This window comes from Scatophagus argus, chromosome 5 (assembly GCF_020382885.2).
Source record: "Scatophagus argus isolate fScaArg1 chromosome 5, fScaArg1.pri, whole genome shotgun sequence".
In the NCBI taxonomy this organism is placed as follows: domain Eukaryota; kingdom Metazoa; phylum Chordata; class Actinopteri; family Scatophagidae; genus Scatophagus; species Scatophagus argus.
Window position 1 is genome coordinate 17694758 of NC_058497.1, and position 22151 is coordinate 17716908.

Here is a 22151-nt window from a genome sequence, read left to right on the forward strand (position 1 = left end):
TGATCAGTTCCAGGCTGACGCGCTGGCCAAGCTGGTGAAACACTTTGGCTGGACTTGGATAGGTGCTGTCCGCTCGGATTCGGACTATGGCAATAACGGCATGGCGACTTTCCTGCAAGCAGCCCAGAAGGAGGGGATCTGTGTGGAATACTCTGAATCTCTCCACCGTGACCACCCACGCAGCAGGATCCAGAGAGTAGCAGACGTTATCCGCAGGTTTCTACATCACTGATTGAGGCTTTTGTTCCCTGTGTGACACTGACCTTCTGCACGCAAAACAACAATGTCTTGCAAAGCATACAACAAAAGATTTTTATTGTTATTTCTTTTATTATGTTTCTTATTCTCATAATTGATGCAGATATTGTTATGAAACAGAGTCTGTGACACCCAAAGTGTTCATCCACCACATCAAAAAGTGTACCTCATGGCCTTTTTTCTTTCTTTCACCAGTCTTGATATTTGTTTGGTGTAATATAATGTAATCGTATCTCTTCAGGTCGACAGCAACGGTTGTTGTTGCATTTTTGGCCCCTCCAGAAATGAGGATCCTAATGGAGGAGCTGTCAGCCGAGCCCTCTCCTCCTCGTCAGTGGATCGGCAGTGAGGCCTGGCTAACCAATAAAGACTTGCTGAAGTTCAGGTCGATTGCTGGAGCCATTGGATTTGGGATTCAGCGATCTGTCATTCCAGGTCTGAGAGAATTCTTGCTGGATCTCTCTCCCACTAAAGTGGCTGCGTCTCCACTGCTTACTGAGTTCTGGGAGGAGGCATTCAACTGCAGGCTGGGAAAAAGTGAGCCAGTTATGCTGATGTTTAACACTGATGTTATTCACAATTTGTTCTTAATGGTTTGCTTGAGTGGAGCTTATTGTGTTAAAACGTCATCAGCTGCTTTAAGAAGCACAGATTTGTAGAAAATCAATTAATATTGAGCAAAGACGTGAGGTGGACAGAAGATGCAGTTCTGCGAATAATCTTACCTTATAATTTCATTTCAATTTTACATTCTATGCAGATTTTGCATTAACTTGGCTGGAGTGGTTGATACTAAAACTGAAGTAATGAACACCAGCACACATTAAATTGACAGTCTGCAGACACAAAGGGAAAGAAAGATAATATTTAAAAAATAAAAATCTATTCACCGTATAATTCAGACTATGATATGATGACGTCATATTTGTTATATTTTTAAAACATAGAAACAAGTCAAGTTACTTTGTGATTATACTGGAAACATGGTGGACTGTTTTTGTTTTCATAAATGCTCTCATCATATCAGGAGGGATTTGTGTTGATATGAATTTGTTTCCATAAAAGTTACTAAAACAAGGCCTGACACAAGTTAAGACAGCTTTGAGATTTTAAGAAAAATAGATGAAGACGTGTTTGTAAAATTCTACATTAACATGTGGAATCAGCGTGTTTATGAACTGATCTGTACAATATAGATGTATGAATTTCTGCATGTCCGTAACATAAAACTCCAAAAGAGGAACAAGAAAAAAACAAACACAGCAATTGATACTATTGTTATATCTTTGTCAAAGTTAAAATCACCTTCTGTCTCTGTGTGTTTTCAGCTGCAGCCGTGGATGAGAGAGTGTGTGATGGATCTGAAGACATACAGACGCTCCAGAGCCAGTACACTGACACATCTCAGCTCCGAATCACTAACATGGTGTACAAGGCTGTTTATGCAATAGCACATGCCATTCATAATTCAGTGTGTCAGGAAACAAATTCTACAACTCAGTGTGACAAAATCACCAGGATAGAGTCCAAACAGGTCAGTTGAAATGAACAATGAATACCCAAGTGCTCTTGCTTTCAAGAGAGGCTTTTAATGTAACATACCTAACTAATATACCATCACTGTCTTACTTTGCTTCATCCTCACAGCTTCTCACTCAGCTGAAGAAAGTAAATTTTTCCCAAAATGGTTATGATGTGTCATTTGATGCCAATGGGGATCCTGTGGCCACATATGAGCTGGTTAACTGGCAAAAGAGTGAAAGTGGCAGCCTTGAATTGGTGACAGTAGGTTTCTATGATGCATCACTGCCAGCAGGCCAGGAGTTCAGTATCAACAGGAACCTCACCTGGATGGAAGGTAGAACACAAGTAAGCAGTGATGGACAAATTTCACAACTCTCTCAACCAACAGATCATTTTAAATGAATTCAGCAAATTTTATGATGCATTAGAAATTAAGTTAAACAGTTACAATACAGACAGCTTTCATTCTAACTTGTTTATAACAATTTGTTTTTATCTGAATTGGTGAACTGTACTTGTTTAAAACAAATCAGTGACAGATAAACATACTACTTTCTGTGTGATGACATCCTTTTGTTTGTTTAAGAGATGTATTTGTGAGCCCATTCACCATCATAAAATATTGGCATTCAACATTTCTCCAAATCAGAAGAAATGTGAGTGAGTGTCATCCAGACTTTTGCTGTTCAAATCATGAATCAGTCATGTGAGACAATCCACTGTGTTCACTGATATGAGAGGGACCAGTCCTCAACTCTACTAACTCATTCACTGACTCGCCCCCTCCTGACTGTATAGTGCAAACTGTTAAGACAGCATGAGACCAGGTTATACACTACTGTGCCAGTCTGACATCAACTATCCATCCATTTTCTATACCGCTTATTCGTCAGGGTCGCAGGGGAGCTGGAGCCTATCCCAGCTGACTACGGCGAGAGGTGGGGTACGCCCTGGACTGATCGCCAGTCAACACACAAACATAGACAACCACTCACTCTCACACTCACACCTAGGGGCAATATAGAGTAGCCAATTAACCTAATGTGCATGTTTTTGGCATTGTGGGAGGAAGCCGGAGTACCCGGAGAAAACCCACGCAGGCACAGGGAGAACATGCAAACTCCACATAGAAGGACCCAGACCAGGATTCGAACCTGGAACCCTCTTGCTATGAGGCGACAGTGCTAACCACTGCACCACCGTGCCGCCCTGACATCAACTATATTTGTAGAAATCTGTCAAGCCAATCACCATGTTAACCCTGCCCTCTGGGAAAAGAAACATGCTGCAGGAATCGATCATTCACTCAGTCAGTACCCTCACTCTCCAGGCCTTGGAGCTGGAGGTCTGTTAGGACTGTACAAAATATCAATCTCTCAATCATCTTTCTGCAAGTTAGAAAGGCAATGCAACAGCAGAGCATTGTGTGTCAGCCAGACCGTGAAGAGGAGACTTCATTGCAGTCATTCATTGCAAACAGATGCCAAATGGATCCTTGTGCATATTTACATAAGTGCTTCATGAAAAGAGCCAATATCCAATGACCTACAATGAAAACAGCTTGAGATATGTGATGATTGTACAATTCATGTTAGTTACACCATCATTTCTGATGTGCATTCTTCAAATGACAAGTATACCAGCTGAGGCTTGACAAGTGCAAAGCAGCAGACCACTGTTCAAGACCAACTGATAAATTGATATTTTTTTACCGACACGTTGTGACAGAGCAGATTCTTCTTTTCACTGATCCATGCACTGATTTCAGTTGAACTGACTTTGTTTTGTATCTCCATGTCAGGTCCCTGTGTCAGTGTGCAGTGACAGCTGTCCTCCTGGAACTCGTAAAGTGCTGCAGAAAGGAAAACCCATCTGCTGCTATGATTGTATACTGTGTCCTGAGGGAGAGATTAGCAATGCTACAGGTAACTTTTTGGTTGTCATGCATGTCAACATCAAATATTTGCCTACTAAAAGTTCATTATGGGTCGTTTTTGTTTCAGATTCTCCTGATTGTTTCCCTTGCCCCAAGGAGTTCTGGCCTAATGCAGAGAGAGACTCTTGTCTCCCCAAACCTGTAGAGTTTCTGTCCTTTGACGAGGTCCTAGGAATCATCCTGGCTGCATTCTCAGTTGCTGGTGCCTGTCTTGCCATTATAACAGCGGCTGTGTTCTTTCATCACAGGACATCCCCGATTGTCAGGGCCAACAACTCTGAGCTGAGCTTCCTGCTGCTCTTCTCCCTGACTCTCTGTTTCTTATGTTCATTGACGTTCATTGGAGCACCCACTAAGTGGTCCTGCATGCTGCGCCACACAGCATTTGGGATCACCTTCGTCCTCTGCATCTCTTGCGTTCTTGGGAAAACAATAGTTGTGTTGATGGCCTTCAAAGCTACACTCCCAGGTAGTAACGTCATGAAATGGTTTGGTCCTCCACAGCAAAGAATGACTGTGGTGTCTTTTACATTTGTTCAAGTGTTAATATGTACCATTTGGTTGGTTCTTAGTCCCCCTTTTCCAATGAAAAACCTGACCACATACAAAGAGAGGATCATCCTGGAGTGTGCATTGGGCTCAGATATTGGGTTCTGGGTTGTGCTCGGGTACATCGGCCTGCTGGCTGCCTTTTGCTTAGTGTTAGCTGTCTTAGCCCGCAAACTACCTGATAATTTTAATGAAGCCAAGCTTATCACCTTCAGCATGTTGATATTCTGTGCAGTGTGGATCACCTTTATCCCAGCGTATGTCAGCTCTCCTGGGAAATTTACTGTGGCTGTGGAGATTTTTGCCATTCTGGCCTCCAGTTTTGGATTGATTCTGTGTATATTTGCTCCAAAGTGTTTCATCATATTGTTTAAGCCAGAGAAGAACACAAAGAAACATTTAATGAACAAAAATTGATCTTGAAAGATCAACAGTTTTGAGACAGTTACAGTACTTAAAGCATATGTTGTCCACATTCAACAGTTCTCACCTAGTTGCTCTAATTCCCACTTAGTTCACAATCTGTAAATAAATATTATTGATTTTTCAATGTTTGAATGTCCTGACCCTTTTTTTTGTTTGTTTTGTTTTTAAAAAGTCATGAACTAATAAAGTCTAAATTCATAGCAAGATTTGATGTTGCTGAGGTCTGTTATGACATTTTAATGAATCATTTATGATATTTCAGTGGACCAATAAATCATGAGATTCATTTGAAAAATCAAACCCCATAGAAAGAAGCTGGATAAGTGATCAGAGCTGAAGAGAGGTGTTCTTTCTCTGATGTATGTTCAGCTGACGCAAACTAGAGGGAGGGAAACTTTGTTCTGAAACTCTGCATAAAACAGTAAACACATACAGGAGGCTCACATAGAGACAGTTGAGTGATGGAGATCTCAGCTGTTTTTATTGGTCTGATTCTGTCTCTGGGTTCGTGTGAGCTCAACTCAGCTCTTGTCTTAAATGATTCTGGAGATGCTGTCAAACAAAGGGCTGGGCTTACAGAGGATAGGAGTGGTGCTGGGGTCAGCACTGAGGCCTCATCTGTGAAATGTAAGCTTCAGGGTACCAGTCGTCTGCCTGCATTCTCAATGGATGGTGACTACGTTATTGGAGGTGTTTTCTCTATGCACCGCTACAGACAAACAGTGGAGCATCACTACACCACCATGCCCGAGCCTCTGAAGTGTGCAGGGAGGTTAGTAAGAGAGAAAAGTGGAGGATGACAACATTTTTGAGTGTATGTGAATAGAACTGTTTTAAATCTATGATGTGCTCACAGTAATGTTGTACATATTTTGTGTCCTGTTGAAAACTAACAAAATCAATTTTTATCTGAATCAGTAGAAATGAAAACTTTTTTTTTCAGGTTGCTACTAACCAGTACATTAAATTTCCCATGAATTTTGGACTGATATCTAATTCTGTGTTTTAAATATAGGAATTTAGGTAACTGTGATATATATTTGTTTTAGATCCTGTGCAGTTATTATATATTGTTCATAACTATGAATTAAGCTTCTCCTTCACTATGTTTTTCACTTGTCTAAATTATCCTGATTATGTGTAAATTTGGACAGTGACATGAGTGTCTGTGTGCAGCATTGAGGGCCGTGAACTGCGCTCCTCACGCGCAATGATCTTCGCTATCGAGGAGATTAACAACAGCTCGGAGCTGCTGCCAGGCATCAAACTCGGTTATCAGATCCACGACTCGTGCGCCGAAGTGCCCGTGGCGGTGCAAGCGGCTTTCCAACTGTTAAATGGTCTCGACCCGGTGTTTCACACAGGTGAAAATTGCTCACAGTCAGGTGCGGTGATGGCCATCATCGGTGAGTCTAGTTCCACTCCATCCATCAGCATGTCGCGCATCATCGGGGCCTTTGACATTCCTCAAGTAAATATTTTAGATTACTGGCAAAATATATTTTCGTTATTTAATATTTCTCATTTTTCCCTGTCTTTTAAATGACTCACACTGTTGTTTTCCTTCAGGTGAGCCACTTTGCCACTTGTGCGTGTCTGTCCGATAAGCAGCAGTTCCCGAGTTTCTTCAGAACAATCCCGAGTGATCAGTTCCAGGCTGAAGCATTGGCCAAGCTGGTGAAACACTTTGGCTGGACTTGGGTCGGCGCCGTTCGCTCGGATACGGACTATGGCAATAACGGCATGGCATCTTTCTTGAACGCAGTCCAGAAGGAGGGGATCTGTGTGGAATACTCTGAATCTTTCTATCGGACAAACCCACGCAGCAGGATCCAGAGAGTAGCAGACGTTATCCGCAGGTTTGTATAACACTGATTGTGCTTTTCTTCCGTGTGACACAGGTTTTTTTGTTTGCACAGAACACTTATTATTTTGAGAAACAACAAAGAGAAAACATTTTCTGCTGAACAATTTTCAAATATAACTTCTTTCTACAACTTTTATGTCTCATATTTATTGCAGATATTATTGCAGAGTCTGTGACACCCATACTGTAGATTCACTTCACAAAAACGTGTTTCTCATGTTTCTTTTCTCTCACTCTCTCTCTGTGTCTCTCTTTCTCTATTACCAGTTTTAATAGTTATATCATATGATGAACTAATTTCTCTCCAGGTCAACAGCGATGGTTGTTGTGGCATTTGTGGCTGCTGCAGATTTGAGGTTCCTGCTGGAGGAGCTGTCAGCTGAGCCCTCTCCTCCTCGCCAGTGGATCGGCAGTGAGGCCTGGGTAACCAACCAAGATATGTTAAGGTTCAGCTTCTGTGCTGGAGCCATTGGATTTGGGATTCAGCGAGCTGTCATTCCAGGTGTGAGAGAATTCTTGCTGGATCTCTCTCCCACCAAAGTGGCTGCATCTCCACTGCTTACTGAGTTCTGGGAGGAGGCATTCAACTGCAGGCTGGGAAAAAGTGAGCCAGTTATGCTGATGTTTAACGCTGATGTTATTCACAATTTGGCTTATGGTTGTGTTCTTGTGTTGATTGTTTGCTTGAGTGGAGCTTATTGTGTTAAAACATCATCAGCTGCTTTAAGATCAAAGCACAGATTTGTGGAAAATCAACTGATATCGAGCAAAGACGTGAGGTGGACAGAAGATGCAGCTCTGCGAATAATCTTACCTTTTGATTTCATTTCAATTTTAGATTCTATGTAAATTTTGCATTAACTTGGCTGCAGTGGTTGATACTAAAACTGAAGTAATGAACACCAGCACACATTAAATTGACAGTCTCTGTTCTGGGAGGAGGCATTCAATTGCAGGCTGGGAAAAATTGAGCCAGTTATGCTGATTTTTAAGATGGTTTCATTATTTGTTTGATTCTTATGATTGTGTTGTTTTATTGACTGCCTGTTTGAATGGAGCATATTGTGTTCAAAATTCCTCAGCTGCTTTCAGATCAGATCAGACCACAGTTTTTTTATAGGAGCGAAACCTACTAAAACTGCAGTCCTGAAAATATGCACACATTACACCACCAGTCTCCAGGCCACAAATTTGAAGAAAGAAAATGAAAATCAAAAATCTATTTAAAATATAAATCAGGCAATTATACAGAGATTGACTTCAGGTCATTTTTATATTTTATATTTAAACACATTAAAACGGTGTAAGTCAGTTGTTGATCATATTGGAAAACAGTTTTGTGTTTGTATGACTTGAAGTTGTACTCATGAAGTTGGAAAAAACTGAATCAGCTAAGATTGAAAAGAAAATAGATAATGACACATCTGAAAACACTGCATTAAAATGTAATAAGCATGTGTTATGAACTCATCCAAACAATATAAGAGTTTCTCCGGGTAGATTAAACTAAACAAAAAGACAGCAACAAAAAAATAATAAACACAGTAATTAATACTATTGTTATATCTTTTTCTTATATCTTCTTCTGTCTCTGTGTGCTTTCAGCTGCAGCCGTGGATGAGAGAGTGTGTGATGGATCTGAAGACATACAGACGCTCCAGATCCAGTACACTGACACATCTCAGCTCCGAATCACTAACATGGTGTACAAGGCTGTTTATGCAATAGCACATGCCATTCATAATTCAGTGTGTCAGGAAACAAATTCTACAACTCAGTGTGACAAAATCACCAGGATAGAGCCCAGAGAGGTCAGTCAAAATGAACCATGAACACCCCTGTGCTCTTACTTTCACTTCAATATACCTTTCTTGAATTCAAATATTAATTCATTCATTGTCTTTTAATTACAATGATGTATCTTTTCCTGATTTATTTTCCTCATCAGTCATCATTTTTCTCGTTTGTTGTTTTACTTTACTTCACCCTCACAGGTTTTGACTCAACTGAAGAAAGTAAATTTTTCCCAAAATGGTTATGATGTGTCATTTGATGCCAATGGGGATCCTGTGGCCGCATATGAGCTGATTAACTGGCAAAAGAGTGAAAGTGGCAGCATTGAGTTGGTGACAGTAGGTTTCTATGATGCATCACTGCCAGCAGGCCAGGAGTTCAGTATCAACAGGAACCTCAGTTGGATGGAGGGCAGCACACAGGTAAAAAAAGTCTATTACTCCTTGTCAAATATTATTCCAGTCTAAATATATGTTGTGCAGTTCTTACTTGATTTTCAAAATTTGCACATTTTCTTTATGTCAGCTCATTGTTCATTCTTGCCACAATGCATTTACATAACCTACTGCTTCTGAAAGAAAAAAACAAACTAAACAAAAAATTTAAAAAAAAACTTCAGAATGCACTGATTTTTTTGTTGAATTTATTGAATTTCTAGCTTGTATCATAGGCTACAATGTCAATAGGAATGCCTTTAAAAACACCCTGAATCAATAGACATCATCAGCCATTCATCCTGTCCTCTGTCCTCCTCCTTCTGCTGCTTAAAGGAGTCTGTACCTGCAAGAACTGCTGGTAGGAGGGTGAATATTTGAGTTGTTTCAGCCAGCAACTTAACGTAAAAGAATTGAGTCAGTTTTAAAATACATTATCAGCTAAGTTAAACAGGTAGAATACATACACACAGCTTTCATGTTTGTTTGTAACAGTTTGCCCTCAGCTAAGCTGGTGAGCTGCGTTAGTTTAAAACAAAACAGTGGCAGATGAGAGGCTGAGTAAAGAGTAGATCATTTTTTTTTCATTTATATATTTTGTGTTTTTTATTGATCTGCCCATTTACAAGCATAAAATATTGGAATTTGACATTTCTACAAATCTCATCCCAACTATTTGTGTGCAAGTGATGAATCGGTCATTTGAAACAAACCACTCTGTTTACTGACTAGATAGGGGCCAGTGCTCATCTCTACTAACCTGCTGACTGACTTGCCCCCTCCTGCCTCTACAGTGCAAACTGTGAGGATGATATGAGACCAGTTAATACACTACTGTGCCACTCTGACATCAGCCGTGTTTGCAGGAATGTATCACGCAAATAACTGTATCAACTTAGCCCTCTAACAAAAGCAAGGTTAGCATTTGTTTCCAATCAGAAATCGTTCCCCCAGCTCTGAGTCCACCCCCTGTGAGCAAACCCCAGCCAGACAATGGTGAAATGTACTGATGTTTCTAGAAGCCTTTTTTGTGTTCAGCTGTAAGCCTTATGTGAACACAAATAGACTTTCATTTCCATTTTAGCCTTCTGAAAACACAGTAAGAGAATGAATGACATCAAACATATAAATGTTTCGTTAAAGCCATACTAATGATACATGTACATTAACAAAAATGTTTATCGAGCTATAACCTTGTAATATGTGTATGAAAGGCTAGAAAGTTAGTGTCTGTTTAAAAACTAAATACATTGTTCCCATTCCAGTGAGGTGCTCCATTATCAACTGTGAAAAACTTCATAATGCAGAACAGCATGGAGTAACCTTACTTTCCTCAGGGAGTGACATCAATTTACAAAACATACAGCCAAATACCTTTTCCACCAGGGGAGTGTCAAAATAAGAGACAAGTAATTTAAAAGATGGCACTAACAAAATAAAATCTTACAGGAAGTGGTTATTTCATTAATAGTCCTTAACATGAGTCATCTAAACCCCCACCAATCATGAGTGAAATGGTTCCAAACTAAAACAACCTTCCCCACATAGGCACAGATAAGTTACGTAAAGAACATTTATAAGCCATGTAGGATGCAAAGCCATAGGAATTGTATATTTTGAGAATTAACCTATGTTCAGCAGTAGGACCAGCTTCTGCACTGGGCAAGGACCTTGACTCTCTTTAGTCGTCCATCACTATCACTAACAGTTTCTGAATCTCCACTTGTTTCTGTGCACATCATCTCCCTTTATTTTTACAATATCTCCAACTTGTAGATTCTTTCCTGTGTTGTGCAGATGCTGTCTGAGGGTGATGTGGGCTAAGTATTCCTCTTCCCATCAGGAAATGGGAATATTGAACATGTGAGGTATTGAACATGTCACCACTTTTTCTTGCTATATACGTCTATTGTTTCTCAGCAAGGAATGTGGTGAATGCGCATTAATTTTCCTTGAAAGCTTCTTTGAGTTCTTTTCTGGCTCCAACAATGTTGCCTCCTTGATCAGAATTGATCTGATGGATGGTGCCACATATGGCAATGAAACATTGAAGACCATTGATAGCATCTGTGGACACATCTTCAAGCATTTCGATATGAATTGCACAAGAGCTGAAGGAACTAAAGGGAAGACAATATCTCTTATTCTCGTTTCTTTCTGGATACGTAACGAAAAGACCATCCTTTGTTTTTCCATTGGTTTCTGATGTCATCGACAGGTGACAAATGTAGAATTCTACTGTCTGATTGATTCTTGGTATCCAGTAGCCATTGGCTCTGATTTCATTAATGGTGAGACCTTTACCTTGATGTTTCATTCTTTTGTTATGATGAGCAATCATCAGCTTTGTGACGTGATGATCTTTTGGGATGATTGCATGATAGAGTTGAGAAGAGCTGAGTTGGACGGTCTTCCTCCCACCTTGAAGACACCATCTTTGTCAAGGAAAGTATTGATAGTGTACAGCTGATTGTGAGATGGTAGGGGAATTCTCATGGTTGGCAGCTTCACCTCTTGCTGGTACACATTTTTCTGGATGTCTTTAATTATGCAATGTTTGAGCTATTCTATTGGATTAGTTAGTTAGTTAATTAGTTAGTGAGACATGATTTTTCTACGACTTGGGTGCAGTCAGCATTTCCCTTTCCATTTTGAAGCCTGAGGTATATGCCCATAACCCTCTATGTTGGCATCAGAGAAATTATGCAGTTCTGTCTTTCTGGCCCTTTGAAACTCAGCAATTGAATTGAGGAGATGCTGGTAACTTTGTATCTGGCAGATTAATTGAAAACACAATGTTTATTTGGCTTCTTTATGTGATAATACTGTGATGGGCAATGCACAGTTTTTCACCTTCACTCCCATTGTCTTTGATCTGCTCTGAATCCCCCCTTTCTACAACCCCTTCCATGAATTTGACATAATGCTCCTTATATCTACTTTGCAGTTTTCCATTGAGGTGGTTCTGAGTCTTTAGTGCTGGGCAAGCTGTATCTGTCTTTAAAGGGAAGAGGCATTTCATAATGGTCATATACCGTGTTTTCTGGAGTACAGAACGCACCTGAGTATAAGCCGAACGCACCAAATTTAAAAAGAAAAAAAATAATTGTACATATATAGGTCGAACTTGACTATAAGCTGCAGGTGTCCACATTGTAACATGACATACGTTTTCAAGTTTGGGCCATCTGCTTTTATTACCTCTGAAAGCTTTTGTCATCTTTTTGCATTGCGGCAGTTCTTACGTGCAGCAGCTCTATTTCCTTCTTGGACAGACAGTTTGATTGCTTTTAACTTAAAAGCTGCATCATATGCATTTCTTTGAGTGTTTTAAATGATGAGGGTGTGTGCATGACGTGCAGAATGACTGTTAAGAGTTACGCTTAAAACTAGTGTCTTCCTCTTCGCAGTTTTTCCTTATGCCCTTGTCTAGTTTGTTGAGGAAAGTGATGTCATCTTATGACGCTGTTTTGCTGTCTTCACTGCCTTCCTTGATGTCAGACTACAGAATGTGAAGGCAGCTCTTTCACAATGATTCTGTGACACAGGTTTGTTTGTTTTTTGTGCTTAACAAATCATGACCTTGTGATGAGCAGCACACAATACTCTGTCCAAAATGTGTCCATATATCTTCTTTGTCTCTTCCCAAAATGATCTGCCTGGGAGCCATGGCTCTAGAGCAGTTGTAACTTATCAGCAGCCTTAGATCATAGTCCTTCAGTGGTTGAATTTCATCTATTAATTCTGTTTACCTGTCTCAGAAGTGGGAATGTGAGCATGGCTCACGGGTATACTAAGCCTTTTGTGTAGACAACTGGGAGATCAACTTGAACAGCAGACTTGTCGCTCACTTCTTTTTTCTCGGCTGTAGGACTGGCTACTTGTAGCAACTCTGGGCAACCCTGAAGATGAGAAGCCTGGGTATCTATTGCACACATGCCAGGGCTCAGAATCCAAGTGGGGTAATCCATTTCTGGTCATGAGAGGCTATCATAACAGCTCTGATGTGTAGCATGTGGATAAGGGTGGTATGAAGGTGAATGAACAGTGTGTAGGGAGGAATTGACCTTGCATTGTCCTTTTCTGCTTAAAGTCCTTTCATCTGCTGTTTATTGTTTGGTAACATGCCTCCTGATGTTGCCATCTATTCTTTGGACTCACAAGCTGCTGAGCAGTGACAGGATGACTGAGTGGCACCACATATTGGGTTCTCGGTAGTGAGGCTGACCCTGCTGTGGCGGGATAAAGCTGTCACAATGGATGGCTGACCACTTGTGGACCACCACTTAACATTCAGTGATGAGCTGTCCGAACAATAACGTTCATGTGCTCTCCTCATGAACTCTGACTACACAGTGCACCTGTCAGGTGAGGAAGCACAAAATAGGTTTGTTTGATCATCTACCTAGACTGTCTGCAGGAACATACATGAAGGGGAATTTGCATAGCTGCCCCCAAACTCACTGAGTGATGAGTCTTGACGAAGCCATCAGACAGTTTTGGCAGTGGGATGTATCTGACCATGAGACGCACATATGTAGCCCGCTTTATAACCACTTCAGCTGAACACACCTTCCTGTTCCCACCCTAGATGGCACCATTATGGGAGTCAAAGTTGGAGTTTATTGAAATGAAAATGTATCCCCTGACATCGAAATTATACATCAAACCAAAGAGAAACAGGATCTTCAAAGGAATTAGTGAGTTTGTTTGTATCTCCATGTCAGGTCCCTGTGTCAGTGTGCAGTGACAGCTGTCCTCCAGGAACTCGTAAAGTGCTGCAGAAAGGAAAACCCATCTGCTGTTATGATTGCATACTGTGTCCTGAGGGAGAGATTAGCAATGCCACAGGTAACGCTTTGTTTCTAATATGTATGTCGACAACATCAAATACTTGACTGCTGAAAGTCCTTCTTGCTTGTTTTTGTTTCAGATTCTCCTGATTGTTTCCCTTGCCCCAAGGAGTTCTGGCCTAACGAAGAGAGATACTCTTGTCTCCCTAAACCTGTAGAGTTTCTGTCCTTTGACGAGGTCCTAGGAATCATCCTGGCTGCATTCTCAGTTGCTGGTGCCTGTCTTGCCATTATAACAGCGGCTGTGTTCTTTCATCACAGGACATCCCCGATTGTCAGGGCCAACAACTCTGAGCTGAGCTTCCTGCTGCTCTTCTCCCTGACTCTCTGTTTCTTATGTTCATTAACTTTTATTGGAGCACCCACTAAGTGGTCCTGCATGCTGCGCCACACAGCATTTGGGATCACCTTCGTCCTCTGCATCTCTTGTGTTCTTGGGAAAACAATAGTTGTGTTGATGGCCTTCAAAGCTACACTCCCAGGTAGTAACGTCATGAAATGGTTTGGTCCTCCACAGCAAAGAATGACTGTGATGTCTTTTACATTTGTTCAAGTTTTAATAAGTACCATTTGGTTGGTTCTTAGTCCCCCTTTTCCGATGAAAAACCTGACCACATACAAAGAGAGGATCATCCTGGAGTGTGCATTGGGATCAGATATTGGGTTCTGGGCTGTGCTCGGGTACATCGGCCTGCTGGCTGTCTTTTGCTTAGTGTTAGCTGTCTTAGCCCGCAAACTACCTGATAACTTTAATGAAGCCAAGCTTATCACCTTCAGCATGTTGATATTCTGTGCAGTGTGGATCACCTTTATCCCAGCATATGTCAGCTCTCCTGGGAAATTTACTGTGGCTGTGGAGATATTTGCCATTCTGGCCTCCAGTTTTGGATTAATTCTGTGTATATTTGCTCCAAAGTGTTTCATCATATTGTTTAAACCAGAGAAGAACACAAAGAAACATTTAATGAACAAAAACTGAACATAAGACATCAGGGATTATGAAACAGTTAATATGCATCATAAAATATAGTTGTAGAGCACATGTTACACACAATGAACACTCTTTTTTCATCTAGTTAATTTAAGTTTTCTCATATACAAGTTTGATAAATAAAATATTTTAATTGTAGATTGCTGAATTTCCTTTGATATGGGTTTGCATTTTTCATACAAAAAATGCCATGTCTTAAATAAAATCTAAACTCAGTGAGTTTGGGAATGAGTTTTGTCACATTATTTTCAACAATTAAGACATAATTGATTTAAGACAGACCCCCCCCCCCCCCAAAAAAAAAGAGCTGGTAAAGGGACCAGCCACAGCTCAGTAGGGGTGGAGTAAGTTGATGTATACTGAAAAGAGGGATGTCGTCAAAAGAATTATATAAAGCAATGAAAACACATACAGTATGCTCAAATGCGACACAGAAGTGATGGAGATCTCAACTCTGTTTATTGGCCACTTTCTGTCTCTGGTTTTGCGTGGGCTGAACTCAGCTCTTGTCTTCAATGACTCTAGAGATGCTGTGAAACAAAGGGCTGGGCTTACAGAGGATAGGAGTGGTGCTGGGGTCAGCACTGAGGCCTCATCTGTGAAATGTAAGCTTCAGGGTACCAGTCGTCTGCCTGCATTCTCAATGGATGGAGACTACGTTATTGGAGGTGTTTTCTCCATACACCGCTACAGACACACAGAGACGCATAACTACACCACCATGCCCGAGCCTCTAAAGTGCACAGGGAGGTTAGTAAGAGGGAGAGGGAGAAGTGATGGAAAAGAATATGGTCGAATATGTGATGATTGAAATGTTTTCAACTGTATGATGTGCAAAGAACAAAAGGTTGCTACATTTTCCTTTAGAATTCCCCAACTAAAAATGTTTTTAAAATGTTTTTGTTTTCTTAATTGTCCTGTTTATATGTAAATTCGCACAGTGACACGAGTGTCTGTGTGCAGCATTGAGGCCCGTGAACTGCGCTTCTCACGCGCAATGATCTTCGCCATCGAGGAGATTAACGACAGCTCGGAGCTGCTGCCAGGCATCAAACTCGGTTATCTGATCCACGACTCGTGTGGCGCGGTGCCTTTGTCGACGCATATAGCGTTCCAGCTATTAAATGGTCTCGACCCGGTGTTTTACACGGGCGATAGTTGCTTACAATCAGGTATGGTGAAGGCCATCGTCGCTGAGTCTAGTTCCACGCGATCCATCAGCATGTCGCGCATCATCGGAGCCTTTGACATTCCTCTCGTAAATACTTTGGATTACTGGCAAGATACATTATTTTTATAGGCCAGTGCTGTTTATTTATTCATATTTTTGGCTGTCTCGTTGAAGAATTGCATTTCTGTTTTCCTTCAGGTGAGCCACTTTGCCACTTGTGCGTGTCTGTCCGATAAGCAGCAGTTCCCGACTTTCTTCAGAACAATCCCGAGTGATCAGTTCCAGGCTGACGCGCTGGCCAAGCTGGTGAAACACTTTGGCTGGACTTGGATAGGTGCTGTCCGCTCGGATTCGGACTATGGCAATAACGGCATGGCGACTTTCCTGCAAGCAGCCCAGAAGGAGGGGATCTGTGTGGAATACTCTGAATCTTTCCACCGTGACCACCCACGCAGCAGGATCCAGAGAGTAGCAGACGTTATCCGCAGGTTTCTGTATCACCGATTGCGCTTTTGTTCCCTGTGTGACACTGACCTTTTGCACACAAAACCCCAATTGTTTTGATAAGAATAAATCAAAATCAATCTTCTCAGGAAATTGTCTGTTGAACATTGTTATGATTTTTAATTGTCTCATATTCATTGCAGATCTTGTTAATAAAAAATAGTGTGTGACATGCATGCTGTAAATTTCCAACACAAAAAAGTGTCTCTTGTGTTTCTTTCTTTTACTAGTCTTGATACTTGCTTTGTATAATTTAAGGTTCTGTGTGTGTCTCCAGGTCAACAGCAATGGTTATCGTAGCATTTGTAGCTTCTACAGAATTCAGGATCTTAATGGAGGAGCTGTCATTGGAGCCCTCCCCTCCTCGCCAGTGGATCGGCAGTGAATCCTGGGTAACAAACCGGGACCTGCTGAGGTTCAGCTTCTGTGCTGGAGCTGTTGGATTTGGGATTCAGCGATCTGTCATTCCAGGTCTGAGAGAATTCTTGCTGGATCTCTCTCCCTCCAAAGTGGCTGCGTCTCCACTGCTTACTGAGTTCTGGGAGGAGGCATTCAACTGCAGGCTGGGAAAACGTGAGCTAGTAATGTTGATTTTTATCACTGATGTTATTCACAATTTGGCCTTATGGTTGTGTTGTTGTGTTGATCGTTTGCTTGAGTGGAGCTTATTGTGTTAAAACATCATCAGCTGCTTTAAGATCAAAGCACAGATTTGTGGAAAATCAATTGATATCGAGCAAAGACGTGAGGTGGACAGAAGATGCAGCTCTGCGAATAATCTTACCTTATAATTTCAACAAATCAACCATTAAGATTTGTTGTGTTGATTGTAATTTTGAGTGGAGCTCACTGTGTTACAAAGTGATCTGCTGCTTTATGATCAGGCCACAGATTTCTGTAGAGATGGCAATATACTACAGTAATATTGAACAAGAACATGACGCGGACAGATCTTGCAGCTTTGTGAATAATCTTACTTGATTATTTCAACTTTAGGTCCTGTGAAGATTTTGTATGAACTTAGCAGCAGTGGTTTATACTTAAACTGAAGGCCTGAATATAAGCAGATATTATATTTACAGTCTGCCACTCTAAGTTAAAGAAGTGTGATCGTAATATTAAAAATCTATTAACAGGGTGAATTCGGCTATTTTAATAAAAGTGGTTTCAGATCATGTCTTTATTTTAACAACTTTGAAACAGTTCAAGTCAGTTTGGTGATTTCACTGGGAAAGTGATGTCCTGTTTTTGTCTTTTATAAAGGCCACAAACCATGAAAGAAGAAATTTGTGTAAACATGAAAGCATGAGTTGGTGTTCATGATGCTGAGACAAACAGGCCTGATAAAAACTGACACAGTAAAGATTTAAAGGAAAATACATGAAGGCATGTCTGTGAAGGGCAGCACGGTGGTGCAGTGGTTAGCACTGTCGCCTCATAGCAAGAGGGTTCCAGGTTTGAATCCCAGTCTGGGCCCTTCTATGTGGAGTTTGCATGTTCTCCCTGTGCCTGCGTGGGTTTTCTCCGGGTACTCCGGCTTCCTCCCACAATACCAAAAACATGCACATTAGGTTAATTGGCTACTCTAAATTGCCCCTAGGTGTGAGTGTGAGAGTGTGTGATTGTTTGTCTTTGTGTGTTGGCCCTGCGATTGACTGACGACCAGTCCAGGGTGAACCCCGCCTCTCGCCCGTAGTCAGCTGGGATAGGCTCCAGCTCCCCCGCAAACCTGACGGATAAGCGGTATAGAAAATGGATGGATGGACATGTCTGTAAAATGATGCATTAAAATCTAATGTAAAATAAACATGTTTTATGAAAACAATACAAATATGTGAATTTGTGCAGGCAGTTTGAATAAAACAAAAATATAGCAGGAACAGAATGATAAACACAGCAATTAATTCTAGTGGAATATAATTGTTAAAATTAGAAACACCTTCTTCTGTCTCTGTGTGTTTTCAGCTGCAGCCGTGGATGAGAGAGTGTGTGATGGATCTGAAGACATACAGACGCTGCAGAGTCCATACACTGACACATCTCAGCTCCGAATCACTAACATGGTGTACAAGGCTGTTTATGCAATAGCACATGCCATTCATAATTCAGTGTGTCAGGAAACAAATTCAACTACTAAGTGTGATAAAATCGCCAGGACAGAGTCCAGACAGGTCAGTCAAATTGAACAGGTGAACACCCTAGTGCTCTTTTATGTGATTTATATGAAATTTATTATTTATGTTTTTTATAAGATGTCATTTTTCTCCTTCCTTGTTTTACTTTCATTCATCCTCAAAGCTTCTCACTGAGCTAAAGAAAGTAAAATTTTCCCAAAATGGTTATGATGTGTCATTTGATGCCAATGGGGATCCTGTGGCCACATATGAGCTGGTTAACTGGCAAAAAAGTGAAAGTGGCAGCACTGAGTTGGTGACAGTAGGTTTCTATGATGCATCACTGCCAGCAGGCCAGGAGTTCAGTATCAACAGGAACCTCACCTGGGTGGAGGGTAGAACCCAAGTAAGCATTGATGGGCAAAGTACCCAACTAAGTGTATATATGCTCAGGTCAAATGTTACTTTTATACAAGTTAAAGTAGTAAAGTTCAGTTCTTATTTGAAAGAAAGGACTGCTTGCTGTGAGCTGGGATAGGCTCCAGCCGTAGACCCTGACTGATAAGCAGTGTAGAACATGGATGGATGGATGCACTGCTTGCTGTGATATTTTTTACATTCTTCTTTTGAATTTATTGTAGTGTTTTTGCTGCAATGCATTTACAGAATTTAATGATTTTGAAACGAAAAAAACTACTGAATACACTAAATTGCTTGTCCAATTTGTAGGATAGCTAGCTTGTGTAATATGCTGCAGAGCCGACAGAATTACAACTGAATCAACGGACAACAGTTATTATCAGCCATTCATCTTGTCCTCTGTCCTCCTGCTTAGGTGATTTACTACCAACAAGAACTGCTGGTAGAGGTAGAATACATAAAGACAGATTTCCTTTTGGCTTGTTGGTGAAGGCTACACAACAGCACATGTTACTGTGCAACTGTGACATCAACTGTCTCAGCTGTGTCTCAGCTCAGAGTCCACTTCCTGTCCTGAGCTGAAGGTCTGAAATATGCTCACTCATTCACTAATTTAGTGGTCTCACTCACTCAAACCAGAGGGTTTTGCCTTTTTGGAAAGTCTGAAACAGCCACACAAATCATTTTATCACATTCAAGTTAGCAGACACAAAACCGTGAGCTAAATGTCTTGGCTGGTAGTTGTTGTGTGCATGACCTGTTGGTGTTGGGGCTGGTGGGGAATTCACCAAGCTCTCGATGTCTGTCTTGGTGACTCAAGTGACTTTAAAATGCAATTCACCTGAGTGAGGGACTCAACTTGTGTTGATAAAAGCAGTCAGCTTTCATCTAAGAAAAGAGTTTGCATCCCATGTGCAAACAAATATCTCTGATCTTTTCTTAAAACTGACTAAGTAGAGTTGTGACAAAACTTAAACGAAGTGCTGTTTCATGTTTGTCTCATTTTGGAAAGACTGTGAGGGTTAGGGGTTTAGCAATTGGAGCTAAACCTGTCAGACACCAAGGGGACATCAAGTTTTTATGGCAGCTTGACTTTTGGGGAGCTCTCGTGTCAGTGAAGTCATTGATTGAGACAGGAGAAGATTTTTGACAAGGCATTAGGGGTTTTCTTACAGTGTTTGTGGAAAAAGATGTGAGAGAAATCATCCGCAAAAACAAGGAAAAAATGGACTTTGCACTGAAGTGACAGGAGGGGGAGTTGAACTTTCTGTCATTAGATTTACTGCCAAGACAGCATATGAGTTGTCACACACGAGAGAAGACAAGAAAATTCATCCACTTATTTCAAAGCTATGTTCCAAACTTAGGTGTATGAAAAAAGTAGTACTACCTGAAGTAATACTACCTGTGTAGGAATGACAGAGTTTGATTGTATCTCCATGTCAGGTCCCTGTGTCAGTGTGCAGTGACAGCTGTCCCCCAGGAACTCGTCAAGTGCTGCAGAAAGGAAAACCCATCTGCTGTTATGATTGTATGCTGTGTCCTGAGGGAGAGATTAGCAATGCTACAGGTAACTTTTTGGTTGTCATGCATGTCAACATCAAATATTTGCCCACTAAAAGTTCATTTTGGGTTGTTTTTGTTTCAGATTCTCCTGATTGTTTCCCTTGCCCCAAGGAGTTCTGGCCTAATGCAGAGAGAGACACTTGTCTCCCCAAACCTGTAGAGTTTCTGTCCTTTGACGAGGTCCTAGGAATCATCCTGGCTGCATTCTCAGTTGCTGGTGCCTGTCTTGCCATTATAACAGCGGCTGTGTTCTTTCGTCACAGGACATCCCCGATTGTCAGGGCCAACAACTCTGAGCTGAGCTTCCTGCTGCTCTTCTCCCTGACTCTCTGTTTCTTATGTTCATTAACTTTCATTGGAGCACCCTCTAAATGGTCCTGCATGCTGCGCCACACAGCATTTGGGATCACCTTCGTCCTCTGCATCTCTTGTGTTCTTGGGAAAACAATAGTTGTGCTGATGGCCTTCAAAGCTACACTCCCAGGTAGTAACGTCATGAAATGGTTTGGTCCTCCACAGCAAAGAATGACTGTGGTGTCTTTTACATTTGTTCAAGTTTTAATATGTACCATTTGGTTGGTTCTTAGTCCCCCTTTTCCTATGAAAAACCTGACCACATACAAAGAGAGGATCATCCTGGAGTGTGCATTGGGCTCAGATATTGGGTTCTGGGTTGTGCTCGGGTACATCGGCCTGCTGGCTGCCTTTTGCTTAGTGTTAGCTGTCTTAGCCCGCAAACTACCTGATAACTTTAATGAAGCCAAGCTTATCACCTTCAGCATGTTGATATTCTGTGCAGTGTGGATCACCTTTATCCCAGCGTATGTCAGCTCTCCTGGGAAATTTACTGTGGCTGTGGAGATATTTGCCATTCTGGCCTCTGGTTTTGGGTTAATTCTGTGTATATTTGCTCCAAAGTGTTTCATCATATTGTTTAGACCAGAGAAGAACACAAAGAAACATTTAATGAACAAAAATTAATGTAAGATATATGAGGTTTTGAAACAGTTAAGATATATCTTAAAATATAGTTGTAGAGCCCATGTTGCACACTTTCAACACAGTTTTCACTTTATGTCAACTTTTTTATGTATAAGATTGTTCAAGTAAATTGTTTTTTAGTTATCAATTTTCTAATGTCCTTAAATATGTTTTTGTCTTTTTTACAAAAGGCTTTTACTGAATAAAGTATACATACATAACAAGAATGAGTGGTTCTGGGTTTTGTCACAACATTTTGCTGCTTTATGTCAAGTATGAATCTTGTGATTCATTCAAGAGAGAATAAAGCCGAATATAATGACCCTTTTATGAGTTACAAAGCAGAGGACCCAATATGCACACACCAACATGAGGAAGAACGTGAACCAAGAAGCTTCAATACTATGTATCATAAAATATCGGCGTAGAGCAGATGTTGCAGACATTCACTATGTTTGTCACCTTGATGTTTTAAGTATTCCCATATTCCATATTCAAATATTGTTTAATTAACCGTTTTTTGATGTCTTTAAACATGATTTCTTGTTTTCTCTTTCTCACAATAAATGGTATTTATTCAAACATGACTACATTGAGAACAATATCAATGACCATTTGGAAATTTATTAAAAAGCATATCAAATCAAACAATACATTTTGTGATGTATTTAAGACAGAATGGAGCTCCAAATAACAACCCATTAAAGTAGTGCATCTGTTAATGCAACATAACAAACACTTAAATGGAGGAAGACAAAAATGA

At 40.8% G+C, this 22151-nt stretch overlaps 3 protein-coding genes across 3 annotated transcripts; all 3 read left to right on the top strand.

Moving 5' to 3' along the window:
* Positions 1-482: 482 nt before the first annotated feature.
* Positions 483-4920, top strand: LOC124059383 (extracellular calcium-sensing receptor-like). The gene is made up of 5 exons (XM_046389327.1): positions 483-795; positions 1587-1792; positions 1906-2127; positions 3584-3707; positions 3786-4920. The coding sequence occupies exons 1-5, from the start codon at positions 543-545 to the stop codon at positions 4682-4684; spliced, it is 1704 nt and encodes a 567-aa protein (XP_046245283.1). The 5' UTR covers positions 483-542; the 3' UTR covers positions 4685-4920.
* A 348-nt stretch (positions 4921-5268) lies between these two features.
* LOC124059182 (extracellular calcium-sensing receptor-like) lies at positions 5269-14671 on the top strand. The gene is given in 8 exon segments (XM_046389006.1): positions 5269-5465; positions 5870-6164; positions 6263-6552; positions 6869-7164; positions 8166-8371; positions 8555-8776; positions 13516-13639; positions 13722-14671. Coding segments are annotated over 8 exon segments (2490 nt in total). The 5' UTR covers positions 5269-5358.
* Positions 14672-15055: 384 nt separating this feature from the next.
* LOC124059183 (extracellular calcium-sensing receptor-like) lies at positions 15056-21388 on the top strand. The gene is made up of 8 exons (XM_046389007.1): positions 15056-15382; positions 15596-15890; positions 16002-16291; positions 16585-16880; positions 18273-18478; positions 18606-18827; positions 20288-20411; positions 20490-21388. The coding sequence occupies exons 1-8, from the start codon at positions 15072-15074 to the stop codon at positions 21386-21388; spliced, it is 2643 nt and encodes an 880-aa protein (XP_046244963.1). The 5' UTR covers positions 15056-15071.
* Positions 21389-22151: the final 763 nt, after the last annotated feature.